General features: G+C 39.1%; 1 protein-coding gene across 4 annotated transcripts in view; it reads left to right on the forward strand.

The window, feature by feature from the left end:
- The window catches only part of bcas3 (BCAS3 microtubule associated cell migration factor), a 465,863-nt gene that overhangs the window by 44,738 nt on the left and 404,040 nt on the right, over positions 1 to 17,085 (forward strand). For all 4 annotated transcript variants that reach the window (XR_007042330.1, XM_047391219.1, XM_047391220.1 and 1 more), the window contains exons 8-9: positions 11,108 to 11,215; positions 11,305 to 11,381. Coding sequence is in view for 3 of the 4 variants with exons in the window: in XM_047391219.1 (XP_047247175.1) it covers positions 11,108 to 11,215; positions 11,305 to 11,381 (185 nt within the window). In the remaining variant the exon portion in view is untranslated. The remainder of the gene's footprint in view (positions 1 to 11,107; positions 11,216 to 11,304; positions 11,382 to 17,085) is intronic.

Here is a 17,085-nt window from a genome sequence, read left to right on the forward strand (position 1 = left end):
TATACCTGATCATACATCTTCACTTCCAAATGGTATGATAATGATAAAAAGTGTAAAATGTTACTGTAGAGGTAATATAACTCTATCATCATCAGTGACTGTAGAAAGTTACATTGTCATCTACACATTATATTTAGATGTTTCAGTGGGCCTGCACTAATGTTGTAGCATCATCTCCATGTTGGATGTTGATTAACACTGAATACCATCATTCATTCAATCACCCACAGTCCACACTGTTGAGCCCTGTAAGGATTATGATTATTGAATAAAAATATTTATCAAACGTTCTAATAAAAAAATCATAATTTAGAAAAGAAATAACTTCTAACCAAAAATCATTCCTTAAGAATAAAGATCAGAGATACACTCTAGTGGTTTGATTATTGGGCTCACAGCACTTAATAATTACAATTAATTAATTATCCTTAGGTGTATGAATGAGTGTGTGCGTGGTTGTTTGTGTGTTGCCCTGCGATGGACTGGCGATCTGTCCAGGGTGTACCCTGCCTCTCGCCCATAGACTGCTGGAGATAGGCACCAGCTCCCCCGCGACCCACTATGGAATAAGCGATAGAAAATGACTGACTGACTGACTGACATTTTAATTATTAACCAAAACCATGCCAAATGTCACTGCGTCACAACCGTTTTAGTGAATGGTGGAACACCTTTTACACAAAATAAACACAAACGCTGTCTCTTTACCTGTGTGAAATTTATTAAACCAGTATGTGCTGTTGCAAGTGTATTTTTAGCATCCCCTACAGATGATTGTGTGAGTAGTCAAACAGTGACATCACAGGAAGTAGGAAGTCTATGGATGTTTACATGATGTTTGATGACTACCATTAATCTGCATGCATCTGGCTCCATACTTCATCTTTCGAGGTATCGTCTGTATGTATAATGTTTATTATTTACTCTAGTCTAGTTCTATCTCTATATTTTGCAACATCAGATAAGTTTATTCAGTAACTTTTACAGATTGTTGAAGCCATATGTTTAGAGTGCTGTCATAGTTTTTCTTACCTTGCTGTCAGTTCTTCTTTTGCCTGGCGGAAAGTAGGAAAGACAGTACAGTGAAAAGACGCCAAGTTATAGAAAAGGTAATCCAGTGCATGTGACTGCAGCAATTGTCATTACACAACACAGCATCCAACCTACCTGCAATATGGAGACAAAGTCAACGTCATTAAGGACAAGGTCTTATGCCTCTGTGTCATCCACTCGTTCTAGTGGATCGGCAACCAGCGTGCAGCCGCAAGAACCAGGGCTAACGCTGAAGCAGCAAAATCACGTTTAGTATTTGCAGAGAAAGAAATGAAGTGGAAAATGTAAAAAAACACGTCTGGAAGCTTCTATAGAAATGCTGACTATGGAAAAGGAAACAGCTGCAGCTGTAGCAAAGGCAGAAGCTTTAGAAGCTGTGATAGGATCAAGTGAAGGGAAACACAGCTTTAACCTTCCTTTCATTTCATTAGTAGCAGATACTTCTGAACATACAAGAGAGTATGTAGAGAACCAGGCTAAACTTTCAGGAGACACACATATGGAATCACAGGATGTGCAATGCTTACAGACACAGCAGCCACCTCTTGACCAACCTTCAGACGATACAATGTGCATGCCAGATTTCACCCTACAAAGAGATGGTCATCTTGATGATGCTAATGCTAAGGTTTTTAAAACACAGCAAAAAGGCCTTAACCCATTTGTCACATTGGATGTTAATAACACTTCAGCTCAACAGATGGAGCTTCAGTACAGGACAACCAAAAAAAAACGATTACAAAGACTCTCTAATGCCTTCATACAGCCTCACTACAAGTCAGCGACACGTGAGACCAACAATCTTACGGAAGCTCTTCCCACACTCCAATGTGGCAACTTTCAGCAGCCTACTCTACACTAATTCGCACATGTCAGACTTCGTCAGATATTTAGCACGATGAGAGCTTGTTACCAGTGGTCTATTACAGTTCAATGACGGATCAGAGTACTACAGAGCCTGGCGACGTTCATTCCAGAATGCAACAAGAGACTTAAACCTAACATGTGAAGAAGAAATGTACCTTCTTGTCAAATGGCTGGGAAGTGAATCGACTGAGCATGCAAAACGCATAAGGTCCATCCACATAAACCAGCCAGCTAAGGGACTGAGCATGATCTGGAGCAGATTAGATGCTTGTTATGGTGCATCAGAAGCTGTTGAGAAAGCTTTGTTTCAGAGACTTGATAGTTTTCCAAAAATTGGTAACAAAGACTACACCAAACTCCAGAACCTCAGTGATTTATTGATGGAATTAGATGCAGCTAAAGCTGAGGGAGATCTGCCTGGGCTTTCTTATCTTGATACTCCCAGAGGTGTCCAGACAGTAATTCCAACGTTACCATATGGTATACAAGAAAAATGGCTCTCTTATGGATCTACCTATAAACAATTGCATTGTGTACCATTTCTCCCATTCACAGTCTTTGTCTCTTTCATACATAACCAAGCTCAAATGAGGAATGATCCCAGCTTCAACCTTGTTGGTCAAGATGATGTTAGTGTGCAAAAACCTCCATGGAAAAACGACAAAGGCAAATCACAGTTCACAAAACAGAAGTGTCAGCTACTGCTCATTCAGACCACAGACACAAAAGGAATGTAGAGGATCCAGATAGGAGATGTCCTATACATAGCAAACCCACACATTACAGAAATGTCATGTATTTCGGGAGAAACCTTTAGAAGAGAGGAAAACGTTTCTCAGAGAGAATGGCATCTGTTTTAAGTGTTGCAACTCCTCAGCACACACTGCAAGAGAATGTCAAAATATTGTTAAGTGCACTGAGTGCAACACTGACAGGCACTCATCTGCTCTTCACCCATGTCAGGCACCATGGATTAAAGACACAAATCCACCTTTGGAGCATGGCGGGGAGTCAGAATCTATTCAAATTTCAGGAGTTATTAGCCAGTGCACATCAGAACAGGATCGTAACTTTCTACAGTTCTTTTGGTTTAGGGATAATGACCCGACACAGGAGGTCATCGAGTACCGCATGACGGTACATGTGTTTGGAAACAGCCCCAGTCCAGCAGTTGCTACTGCCTTAGGCAAGCTGCGATGGAAGGAGAACCACACATGACTCTGAGGTGAAGCATTTTGTCAACCGGGACTTCTATGTGGATGATGCACTTAAGTCCTTTTCCACTGCAAAAAAGAGCGATCTGTCTGCTGAGGGACACACAAGATGTTTTAGTAAACTCTAACCTGAGAGTCCACAAAATTGCTTCTAGCAACAAAGAAGTTATGGAAGCTTTTTCTCCTGAAGACTGTGCAAATGACCTGAAGGATCTGGATCTAAGCTCAAACATTCTTCCTGAACAGTGCAGCTTGGGACTAAATTGGAACTTGGAATCTGACACATTTGTTTACAAAATTGATAAAGAAGAAAAACCCTTTACCCGTCAAGGCATCTTGTCGGTGGTAAACAGCGTATATGACCCCTTAGGATTTGTGGCTCCTGTGACCATCCCAGGGAAGTACATTCTGCAAGAGCTGACACAACAAAGATTAGACTGGGACTCTCGTCTTCCTGATGTAATGGAGGAACAATGGAGAAATTGGCAGAATTCATTGGAGGATCTAAGTAGCTTGAATATTCCAAGACCCTATACTGAAGTGTCTCTCTCAGCCTCAAAGACATGAGAACTGTGTGTTTTTTCAGATGCGTCAACGAAAGCTATCGCAGCAGTTGCCTCTCAAGGTGGTAAATGAGGCAGGGAGCATATAGAGTGGCTTTGTCATGGGGAAGGCAAAACTGGCACCCAGACCTGAACACACAGTTCCTAGACTTGAACTTTGTGCTGTACTGACTGTAGAGCTGGCAGACTTCATATTATCGGAACTTGACATGAAAATGGATACTATCACTTTCTACACAGATAGCAAGGTGGTGCTTGGATACATAAATAAACGAGACAAGGCGTTTTTGTGTATATGTTAGTAATCGTGTTGTGCGCATAAGAAGATCTTCTCATTCTAAGCAATGAAAGTCTCGACAGAAGAAAATCCAGCTGACTGTGCTACAAGGTCTGTACCAGCTGCTTTTCTCTCAGACAATTCTTGGCTCAGGGGACCTAGTTTTCCTACTCAGCCTGTGCAAGAATCTTTACAACGAGACTCCTTTGAGCTTGTCGATCCACATGCGGATGTTGAAATCCATCCTCAAATCTCCACTTTACAGACACAGGCTTTTCTTACTCTGCTTGGGTCACATCGTTTCTCTAAATTCTCTACCAGGCAAGCTTTGAAACGTGCCATTGCTACTCTTCTTCACATTGTAAACAGTTTTTGTACCCATACAGTCACAGAAAACAGGCAATGTAAAGGGTGGCACTTATGTCAGAAAGCGGACACACCCGAGCAGCTCTGTCTATCAGAGCATGTTATTATTCGGACAGTTCAGGAAGAGGCATATGCTGAAGAGTTGGCTTGTCTCAAAAACAGTAAAGTGATCCCACAAGGAAGCCCTCTCAAGACCCTAGATCCATTTATTGATGAACACAATGTTCTCAGGGTAGGTGGTCGAGTGAAGCATGGAAAGATTCCTTTGGAAGATAAACACCCCAAGATTATTCCGGGTAAACCCCATGTTGCCACATTGCTGGTCCGACATTATCATGAACAAACCTTGCACCAAGGCCGTCACTTCACTGAAGGGGCCATTAGTGCAGCAGGCATCTGGATCATTGGTATGAAGAGATTGGTGAGCAATGTCATTTATCATTGTGTCATATGTCGAAAGCTCCGTGGGCTCCCTGAACAACAAAAGATGGCTGACCTGCCAGTAGATTGTCTCTCTATGTACCCTCCATTCACTTATGTTGGACTGGATGTGTCGTTTCACAGAGTACAAGAGGCGGTCCCGCCCAAAATAACAGATGGGCTGTGATATTTGTTTGTATGGCTGTGAGAGCGGCCCACATTGAGGTCATAGAGTCTCTGGACACCTCTTGCTTCATCAATGCCCTCAGGAGATTTCTAGCCATTCAAAGTCCTGTGAAACAGATCCGTTCAAACAGAGGTACAAATTTTGTGAGTGTGTCAGCAGAACTAAAGATCCCATCTAATAGTAACTCTAAATCTGTGGAAAATTATTTGGCGGACAAAGGGTGCTCATGGGTTTTCAATCCCCCACACGCCTCTCATATGGGTGGCTCATGGGAACGGCTAATTGGAATAGTCAGAAGGATCTTGGATTCAATATTTCTGCAAATTGGGTCATCATGTTTGACACATGGAGTGCTTACCACGTTGATGGCGGAATTGGTGGCAATCATCAATGCAAGACCTCTCCTACCCGTGGCTGCTGATCCAAGTGACCCAGTTATACTCACCCCAGCCACCCTCCTAACTCAAAAGGAGGGTATTCCATCTATTCCACCTGAAGACTCCAACGTTAAAGACGGCAGTATCTTTTAACATTGCAGCCAAGAAGGAAGTGGCAGACTAACAGGCCAAAACTGAAGATTGGGAGCATTGTGCTTCTTAAGCATCAGCAGCTCAAGAGAAATGAATGGCCCCTGGGAATGATCACTTAAGTTCTCCCGAGTCAAGACAACAAGGTCCGCAAAGCAGAGGTCAAGGTATCAAGGCAGTAAGAAACAAAAGTATTTTGACACCGGTGTCGGAACTCGTTCTTTTGTTACCGCCAAACCAAGACCGAACTGTTTTAGAAGTATTTGTTTTCAATGTTAGTAGTGGCATCTGACTATGCCAGGCAGGGAGTGTGCTGTTGCAAGTGTATTTTTAGCACCCCCTACAGATGATTTTGTAAATAGTCAAGCAGTGACATCACAGGAAGTAGGAAGTCTATGGATGTTTACATATGTTTGATGACTGACATTAACCTGCATGGTTAACCTGCAAGTATGGAGCCAGCATCTGGCTCCATACTTCATCTTTCGTGATATCGTCTGTATGTATACTGTTTATGATTTACTCTAGTCTAGTTCTATCACTATATTTTGCAACATCAGATAAAGTTTATTCAGTAACTTTTACAGATTGTTGAAGCCATATGTTTAGAGTGCTGTCATAGTTTTTCTTGCCTTTAAAATATATTTACAATGTTAATGTAGGTTATGTTACACTAGAGAAACAGTGTATATGGAAGAAAAGTGTTGAACCTTGCTGTCAGTTCCTCTTTTGTCTGGCTTGAAGTAGGAAAGACAGTACACAGTAGTCCTTCTTACAAACTATTCCAACAACGTTCACCTAATTAAGCATGCACTATTCTACGAAAAGGGGTACATTAATATTAAAAAATAAAGATGTGTGCTGAGAGTAGATGGAGATGAGAATAATGAGAATAACACAACAATCTGGATTAACTTGGAAGGATGAACAAAACCACTACGATGTGAAGCCTTTCTCCTTGATAGCGGCTATCACCTGGTAGAGCGGTAGCGCCCCACCCCTTAGATAGCAGCTGATTGTCCCAAATCTTGAACAAAGGGTTGTAAAACTCTGAGGCTGGAGCTCGGTGGAAAAACCCCAAGGGTAGTAAAATGATGGTACAAACAATGGAGTGGCCCAGCCACGAGGTCGAGACTGCAGTGTGTATCGAATGAAAAACTTCCAAAGTTCAGCTTTAACCCCTAACTCCCACAGTATTCAAACATCAAATCAAAACAGTTCAGCATGAAACATTCGAACAAATATTTCATGCAACAGGTTAATACCTTGGATTAACTAATGGTGATACTTATTCACCTTAACTATGCCTCACCCTACCCAGACCTCTAAATATACCTATCTGATTTAGAATAAAAAGAACAAAATTACTTTGAAGTCGATTTCTTCTCTTCACCGGCTTGAGGATGGGTGGTAGGTCTGAAGAAAAACAGGGGGAGCCAGAGTGTCACACGCCCATGATCAACTCAAAAATGGTAAACTTATCCATCCAAAACAGGGAAAAAATTAGGAACCGTTGCAGTCGACTGAAAAACAAGGAGGAAACTCGTCTCCTTGGAAACAAAACCTTTTTTTCTTTCACCTGCGCCTGGGTCGCGTCCGACAGTCTTTAATCAGGAAGTGGATCTTCTTGTATCAGACAGATTTCCATCTTTCATGCTCTTCCAGGAATGGCCAGTGTGGAGGAAAAGTAAATCCGCCCGCAAGCTTCTATTTCCCCAGAGATGCTTCCGAACGTAGTATCGTGAACTACGACTAGAAATGGCAGTTTAAAGTTTGTTTCCTGGGTTTTTATAAGTTCTGATGACGTCAGAGATTAGACGCCTGTTGACCTACGTCAGTACAGTTTTTATCTGACAAAAATGGTGGGTGTGACCCCAACAGCCCACTGGAAACCTTTTTTAGCTTCTAATCCAAGACGCTGCATTTTTTACTGAGAGGTGCTGTAAAGTGATTTGAAGGACAGACCTTTCTCATGCAGCAGAAAGTCACTAATATTTTCTCTTGATGACAGTATTTAGTTTTTTCTGCTGACTGGTTAACCAAATGACAACCCTTATGCTTTGGGGTTTTGATGCTAATAGTTCAGGATTTCAGGAGAAGAAAACATGGATTTTGTAGCACTCTAACCATACTGGGTCCTTTAACATTTTCTTTGTGTTTTTTTTTTCTCAATACATTTATTTTTTGCATAACCTATGTTTATGAGCATTGCATAAACTTTGGGGTGATTATTTTCTTTTTTAGTTCTTCCATATGCCTTTTAACCTAGATATCCAACTGTTGTTCCTCTGTGCCATTGGCCACTCATTTAAAATGCTGTTTTTAAATTCATAACCACTGCAATTAGACTTCTGCTTTTATTTTTGGTTTCTGTCCTTTGTGTTGAAATTCCATTTTATTATTTTCCACTTGGTGAAGATGTTTTTTTCATGCTGGAAATCAACAGATTTGCATGTATGGGTTAAAAATGATTCTTAAAAACTATTTAACTTTGGCGCGGCGCTGATGGTGTATAGGCGAAGCACGCGACCATATGCAGAGGCTATAGTCCTTGAAGCGGCTGTCAGGAGTTTGAGTCCCAGACCTGGCGACATTTACCGAAAGTCTCCCCCTCTCTCTACCCCATTCCTGTCTACCTACTGTTAAAAAAATATAAAGGCCACTAGTGCCGAAAAACATATCTTTAAAAAATAAAACAAAACAACTATTTAACTTCAAAAGAAATAAAAATGATCTGAATCATTGTTGTTGTTGTTTTCCACCCTCCTAGGTGTGGATATGAAGGGACTCCAGTGACTCGATAAAAACAAGTTAAATGGACAAAATTTTACACTTTTTGTATTTCTGACAACATTAAACGAAAATTCTGTATATTAGAGCAGCTTTCTGACTACTCACCATCTTATTTGAGTTACAAGGGGAATGTAAATATGAGCACTCAGAGTAAGAAAGATGCAAATAGATGGATTAAAATGTGGTCATTATGGAAAAGCATTCAATTGTTAAATACTTTATGATTTTCATCCACCAATAACAAATTGGGCCTTCATCGTGGTACCCACCCTGTTACCTGCTCACTCCTGTCTTAGACCCCAACCTCGCCGTGGAGCCTGAGTGCATAGGATGATAGATGGAAGAATCTTAATTTAGAAAAAATAAAATAGAGTATTGAGACTGAACATGAACTAATTCATTTCGATTCATTTAATTTAGTCAGATGCATGTGAATCCAGTTGTTATGACCTGTCCTTCGAACACTTTCTTACAGCCATGTCAGAAATGTTGATTCTTGTTTGGCTCATTTGTTTGCTACAGTGGAGGGACAGTTTTCTGTCTTTCAGGTGCACTTGATGTGTAATGTCTCTAAATCTTGTAAAATCGTCTAAATTCCAGTGACTATGGTGACTGGTAAAATAGGCGTCAGTCAGCAGTGCAGTGTCTGCAATCGGAGTATTCACCAGGGCTGACATCCTCCCACTCTTGTAATGGAAGACGGGGTTGCCATTATGAGCTCCTCATTTGAATAATGTGCAGATTTCTCTCAGTTATTTGGCAGTAGCTGTTAGGTGGTAAAGTGTATTTTCTAAATGTGTCTTACTCTGGCTTCTATCAATAATGAAGACCTTTCCACATTGATCAACTCTAAACAGCCAGGTTTTCCTTCCGTAACCCACAGTCACGATCCAACTGGACATCTGCTTTTTCATTATAAATTTCTTATACAAAGATGCAGAATGTCTAATCTCAGTGATTGGTGGAACACTTTAGTGTTCTTTGATCTTCTGTGTAATTTTTTAAGATTTGATCATTGTCTTCCAAATGTCCAAGAAGTGTCCCTGTTGAGACAAATAAAGAGTCCACTCTGTATGTATAAGCAGAATAAATGGATTGTTAAAAGAAATTACTATGATTCAGGGCTTAAAATCAAAACCATCTTTTTATTTCATCCGGTTGGTCTCAGCCAGCGCAGCACTACAGGCTTCACCAAGGGTGACGGAGGACAAAAAACCAGTAGAAGCTTTCCTCACAAAGAAAGGGAAGGGGCATTTGGGATTGGGGGTAACTGGTGGCGGGGTCTCTCTTGATTAAGATTTATGTCTACATTTGTTCTTAGCCAGCAGCCACTGCCTGCTGTTGGAGAAGCTTGGTCATGCAACTCATTTCTTTGCTCTGATGATTGAAAGACCTTTCCTAAATGTGTTTTATGTCAAAGCATTTCCTTTCCTTTTGGGCCACATATGTCTCACTCTCACTTTGAAAACTCTCATTCAGGATTAGAGCAGCAGAATATGATGAAAACAAATACTGTTATAATCATATTTTATGCTTCAAATGTATGTTAAAGTTGTTTTGTGCATAACCCTGTAACTGTGCATCAAAAAACTGTAAATAAGTAATGTTTGTGTGAAGTCTATTTCTTTATATAAAAACTCTGTATGCCATGTTTTCTGTTGAATGCATTAACCAAACACTTTAATCAATCAGAATGGTTTGGCCTTTGGCAAGGAAAAGGAACAACTTTACATAGCTTCTTAAATTACACCTGATTTTTTTGGAACATTTTCGGTAACAAGTATTCAGCCTTTGTTAGAACGTCCCCATTCAGCAATGGAAGAAAACTTCTAAACATAGCTTAGGGAAGGCGGATGTGTCAACTGGTGCCCGGGTCGTGGATGACCAAGCCTCGTTGATGTACAAGGCAATGTATTTCAAAATTAAAGGAGAGCTGATGTTGTTCAGACTGTTAAAAAGGGTACCACAATATGCACTACATAAGAGTTCCTTTTGAATTTGGGATTCTTGTACTATTCTTGTACTGTAGAGCATTTATTCCAGCCAAGCCAAGCAACCACACATTTATTGGATGTCTCAATGACATGAGCTTCACAACTTAAAAAATGCCATGCATTGTGCACTTAAGCACCACTGCTACAGAATTTACTGAATACCCCAATCATATCAGTGGATAGCAGCCTTTTGTTTATATGTTGTTAAAATATATGAGACCATAAGAAAATAATGCTTCCACATTTGCTTCCTAGGCATTTAACACTGTAGCGTCATGAGTTTGATCACCATTTAATCCATACTGCCACAGATGTTTTGGGACATGATTAAAAACATTCTGTCATATGGGAGCCACAGCTCTCATACGCCATGTGTACTGCACATATGCACCACTGGTACAGAACCAATGCAACTGCGACATGACCCAATGGTAACATTACTTACTGTCAAGCTATTTGAGAAGATGCTTTCCTCACCTCGGCATGCAGGATACTAGAACTGAATGTGAAACTAAGACTTTTTATGGGTGGAGACTTGTTACCAGGGAATCTCTGCTTGAATTATGCAAACTGTGCTAATAAGCCAAATAAACAAAGAAATCTAAGTCAAATCAAACTGCCATTATACTCTTTTTAATCCATGGGAATACTATGGCATTTTTCCTGAGATCATTTCCCCTGATTTAGGTTTTTCAACCAATGCAGATTTAGGTTTTTCAATCAATGCAGGACCCTAAGCCCAACTTTCAGAACTATAGTTTGAGCCTTGAAATATTTTGAATGTTTAATATTAAAATAATATTTGCTTTATATTTTTAACATGTGTTTTTGTTTTTCTGTTTTCAGAACAAGCCCCCCTTATTGTTGTGCTGACCTGTATTCTTTACGGACAGGCGAAATGGTTAAATCCATTCAGTTCAAGACACCAATCTATGATCTCCACTGCAACAAACAGTAGGTCTCATTAATGAACAGAAAACTACACTTTTCTCAGATGTGACATATTTCAATGCGTCATATTAACAGTCTTCTTTGTTTGACAGTATTCTTGTGGTGAGCCTTCAAGAGAAAATCGCAGCCTTTGACAGCTGCACTTTCACCAAGAAGTTTTTTGTTACAAGTAAGATCGCATACAGTGTAAAATGGTTATGAACACAATTTATCTGTTAGATCATTTCTGTTTTTGTGGAAGACATTCACCCTCTGTTACATTTTTAATTGACAACCAATTTTAGTTTTCAATTCCAATTCCAACTTCATTTAAACATATATGTTTTTATAAGTGATTGCATCTGGTCTATACTTCTCCAAGGCAATTAATAGTATTTTAGGAGGTAGTGGTTATTGTGTTAAATGCTGCAACCTGCATACCATGCATACTCTTGGTTTGGAGACACTGTTTATTTCTGAAAGATCTCTGAATAGGGCAAACAAAAGAGCAAAACCTGGCCATCTGAAAAAAATGTAGATATTTTCCCCAGAAGATTTGTAGTGCTGGAACAGTGTGAGAGAATTTAAATTGCTTTTGTCCTTCTGAGGTGACGATCCGTCTGACCTGTCACCTCAGAAGGACAAAAGCAATTTAAATTCTCTCACAAACAGCTTATTTGACATTTGCCTTAAACACTCACTGGAAACCACACTGGAAGTTTAGATTTCTTTTTGGGGCGTGATCCTATGCCACAATGAAATTAGCTCCTGTGTTGCTCTGTAGTCTGGAAAAAAAGTATTTTATAATAAAACAAAAAAAGAGAATGAAAATTATTTGCAGACGCAAACGATGTAACTTCTCCCAATGTTACTTCTCTATTTCCTGCCTCCCTCCACCCATCCTTTCTTTAGTTAAATTTTTTCTTCCCATCAACCCTCTCTTTAATCCATTCTTTCCTCATTTCTTCCCTCAATCTTTCAGTCCTTCCTTAAATCATGCCTCCCTTTAATTCCCCCTATTTTAAACTTTCCTTTCTTTAATTGTTTAAATCGTTACTTCCATTCTTTCCCCTTTTTCCCATCTTTTCAAGTCGTCTGACAGACCTTTCTTTCAGTCTTTCGTTCAACCTTCTGGTCTTTTTCCTTTCCTTCCTTAAATCCTCCATTATCTTTTTTGTCTTGTTGTTTTTTTTGGCAGATTTCATATTTAAATCCTGAACTCTGTAGAAACCAGCAAATTAAATAAAAAAACTCCCCCTGCCTTATCAAGACTATAAAAAGGAGTCCCATTTACCTTTATGGAAAACAAAACCAAAAAAAGCTTATTTTAAATGTTCCAGTAGTTGTTTGTTGTACCGTTATTAATTACCTTACCTTATAATTACATCCGGATCTCTCCTTTGACCTTGATTCTTTCAGAATAAATGAAATCAGTTAGAATAAACTGGATGGCGACATCAACCTCTGTTTGCTTAGAAATAGAAACAAGAAAAGTGGCATCATCGTTTTTGAAATGATAACCCCACTGTACACAGAAACACATTTTAGAGAGCTTAAAATCCCAATCTTGAATGTATATATTGAATATTGTATAGAAGGCCAGGTATAGCAGTTATTTGGTAGAAATATTGGTTCCTTTTTATTAGTCAGGTGCTGATGTTACAGCATTGTTGACTGATGCTGTTTATTAATGAAAGTTTCCATTTTGTTCTAATTCCCATGTCTTTGTTAATGGATGTTGCTTACTTATTTAAATGGGGCGACATGATTGATGTCAGCCACACTTGTTGCCTTTGAAATAGTTTTGTAGAATTGAACTGAAGGATTACACTGTAAAACTATTTTTTGGACCTAAAAGTTCAATTAAACTGGATCATAAAGACTGTGGGTGTAAACTATTTAGTCTGGAAAATATTATTGTATCCTTGGAGATTTTATGGGTGGGTTTCCTCTACGGATGATCTTGTTTTGATTGTTGTTGGAGCTTTGTGTTTCCGTTCGCACCTATAACTGAACCAGTTAGCGGGGAGTTAGCTGCAGAGCTAAATGGGCTTTATACTTCATCCAAGACATTAGATTTTAGCTTTTTAAGGTTATTATTTATTCATATCCTTTATTTAGAAAATAATTTATATGGTAACACCTTCAGGTATTTTTCAGCAATTCCTTAAGTATCTCTCTGATCAACTATAATGTGGTTTCTCTTGAAAACAGCAAAAAATAATTAAATAGAAATTAAACTTTTGTGTGATACAGTCTAAAAGCTCACTTTGCCAAGATGTTCTGTTCCTACAGAATCTTGCAATAAATCATAGATCCTGAACACACCTTAGGTTGGCTTGACCAAGTCCTCAGGAAGGCAGTGGAAGAACCCTCACAGTTTATAGGTATCACTGAATCATTGAATAGACTAAGATCTAATCATGCAGAGTTCCAAAGTTTAGATTTAATTTTACTTTTCCTTCTTTGTTGTTGTCCCCAAGAATGTGTCCTCTTGTGTTAAATGGTCCTGCCTTACATTTTTGCTACCTTGCTACTTACAATCTTTCATTGTAAGAGAAGAGAATGCTAACATGTGCTTAACTTTTTACATGTCACCAAGATTTGTTGTAGTGGTGCACTCAAGCCCTTTTTCCTGAAACATCATCTGAGACCTCACAGTGATACTGTTTACGGCATTAGTCTTTTATCCTGTTTGCTGTACCTTCATGTTCTGCTTAAGGAGGCTGTGAAAGAAAGACCAGACTATTACAAGGCCATCGCTGTCCACTTAAGTCATTGACTGGAGTAAACTGACCTTACCGACAGGCTTTAATGTGTCTCCTCGTTGTCTGCCTGCCTTCCCTATCAGCGTCTGGGCAACAGGAAACCAAACATGCTCAATAGTTATTAATCGTTTCTGAATGCAGGGGCCTCTTTTTCATAACGTTATTTGGTCTGTTGGGTCCATAAAAGCAGTAAACAATGGGTCCTGTGATGTTCTGGGATCTGTTTTGGATAAGCCATTCTGCCACTGCATGTCCGCTGCTTCTCTGGAGACATGGTGGTGTGTCATATTTTTTGAAAGCACTTAGTGTTGCGTTCATGCTTGTGTTTCTGCTCTGAATCCAGGTAAGTTGGATCTCTCAACAACAAAGCAACTACACCATGAATCAATAATGTCCCTCTGTTCTGCTGCCTTGTCTAACTTTTGACTAGTGAACTGAATAATTTGTGTTTTAAAAACTGTTACATATTTTACCCTTTAAAGAATTTGTATTGGCATTTGTACTGAAATAAAGCATTTTTTGCTATTTGTTTTGTCAGGATGCTGAAAAAATGTTTCCTGGTTATGTTTTAAAAATGAATGGTTTATCCTGGACCTAACAAGCTTGTGGCCCTTTTATTAGAACACATTGAAGGACATGCCTTCCATTCCTGTTTCAACATCTGTGTCATGTGTGAAAACACTACAGCGAAATTAGGCATTGAAGTTAATCCACTGCTGTTATTCCTTAGGAAAGCAAAGTCATGCTCGCCAAGTTGGAGAGTATGTGTGAAGCAGTGGTTGGCACGTGCACACTCCATCTGAAATCTACTGTGTTGCTGTCACTAGTCTGGTTTGTTTAATAGTATGTTTCTATTTTTACTTGGAAATTAAAATGTCCAAACTCCAAGTCAAAAAATGAATGGAACTGAAGTTAAAATTCCGACCTGGAAAGTCTGGAGTCCCCAGCCAAACAGAGTCCGGATTTAATACAGCTGCTGAACATATTAAACATATTAAAAGTTGCAGATAAAGACAGTTTATTTGAACATAGGACTGATCGTATGTCATTAAACACGTGATGCACATTTTAAGGTACTGTCTGTGAACATAGTCTTCAATAGCTTGAATGCATATAATGGATAGAAAACTAATGAAGTTGATTTTAAATAGCTAAACACAACAATACATCATTTCTGTTGTTCCTGAACTAAACACCTACAGTTCAACAGAACTGCATTCACTACGTTTAGTAGTGTGTGGACTTTGGAGCAACTTTATTGGAATTGCTTTTGGTTTTGGGGAATAAAGTGGTCAGTGAGATAGACTACTACCTCTGTGTATAAATTACAGCATCGCCTGTCATGACCGCAACATACTGGTTAGTTTTGTTGCCTTATTTGAATGTTTTTATGAGGTTGTTGAGAACTTGTGTTCAACTTAAAGATCAGATGTTTAGTTCTGAAAATCGTTGAATTACAGTAAGGGAGTTAGTGGCACATTGGTTTTTTATAAGGTTTGACTTCCAAAAGCTGCCTTCTTTTAATTCATGTCTGGCTCCTCTGCATGTTCTATCCTCTCTTCTCCACCCAGGATGTCAAACACGTTATCTCACTGTCTGACTCAACCTCAGCCTTGGCAAGGCGCAAAAGGCCTCTCTGGCGTTACCAGCAGCACTTGTGGCTTACCTCAACAAGCCCCTCCTTTCCCTCCTATCTGCCCCTTCCCTGGCACAGCTCACAAGAATGGTGTCTGCCTCCAACTTTTCTGCTGCCTGAGCACTAATTTATTGTTCCCCCACACCTCTGTGCACACAGATTAGCTGACTGTGTGCCTGTGCATATTTTCTATTATCTTTAGCTTTTCTCTGTTTTCTGTACACTGCGTTTTTTGTGTGAGCTTACTTAAAGATACTGATGACAAACGTTTTTCTTCATTCTTTCTCCCTCTTTACAAGTGATCTGTGCCCCTTTGGATATTGGTGATAAATGTATTGTGTTTTAATAATAATATTAATAATTATTATTATTTAATAACAGTAACAATAAGGTTTAACCTTTTTGGACAATGAGAAGTTCAGCGTATCCTAATCTAAGATGAATACAACCTCAGATGAACAGCAACTCAACATATTAAACATATTATTTATTCAGCCAAACAACAACGACTTATTAATTATCTGATAGGAGACCTCATCCATCTTTTCTTCTCATTGCCCATTTTTATTTTAGCTTTGCTTAAATCATTTGTTCATAGTAATTAATTGATGCAAAGGTTTCTAAACATTTTGCAACAGCATTTCCCAGCTTTGATTGGGTCAATGAAGTTGTGTTTTTACAGCCCTTCGGTTGTATCATTGCTGCTGTGTTTGGGATCACTGCCGTGTTATAGAGCCAATCTGGGCTAAGCCTCAGCTGTCAAACACAGATTTCACTTTAAAGCACTTTGGTATACAGAGTTCATGGTTGACTAAATGACAGCTTTTTCCCTCATATGGCTTCCAATGCTAGTCTAGTGTTAGTGCTTGTTCAGCAGTTTCTGTGTCCATCTATAAAGCCCCATCTGAAACAACGCCAAAACCGTGTTGTGATGGCTAGAAACTCATGATGGCAAAGGCAGAGGAAAGAAGTATATTTTTCAAAAACAGACTGAAATTTTGTGAGCACTGTTTTTATTTTTCACAGTCATCTTAGTTTTAATGAGTAATTTACAACAAACATAATGAAAGCTCTGACCTTAAACATTATTTAAAAGGTGGGTTAGTCCCACATCTGTTGATGGAACTGCCATTTCTTGCTAAATTTATCAGTGTCTTTTGTGACTCATTTGATATACATTGTTGGGTCCTTTAATTTTGCCAGCTTCTGAATAAGATTGTACAGTCCTTGAAAGTGGGGATTTGAATAGGTCACTTTTTCCACTATAATGTTCCAAGTCAGTAAAGTTGATAAATTTGTCCATACTAACTCCCTGTCTCATATTTCATTGTAATCAATGTCCTGTATTTGTCATAGAATATCACACCATGTTACATCAGTACTACACAGTTTACATTAATATTGGCATGCTTGTTGTAACTGCACTGTCTCGCTTCCTTTTCAGAATTGTAGAAGTGGTCCAAGGAGAGGTCATGGAGTTCTAACGTTTT

The sequence above is a fragment of the Girardinichthys multiradiatus genome, chromosome 18 (assembly GCF_021462225.1).
Source record: "Girardinichthys multiradiatus isolate DD_20200921_A chromosome 18, DD_fGirMul_XY1, whole genome shotgun sequence".
NCBI lineage: Eukaryota > Metazoa > Chordata > Actinopteri > Cyprinodontiformes > Goodeidae > Girardinichthys > Girardinichthys multiradiatus.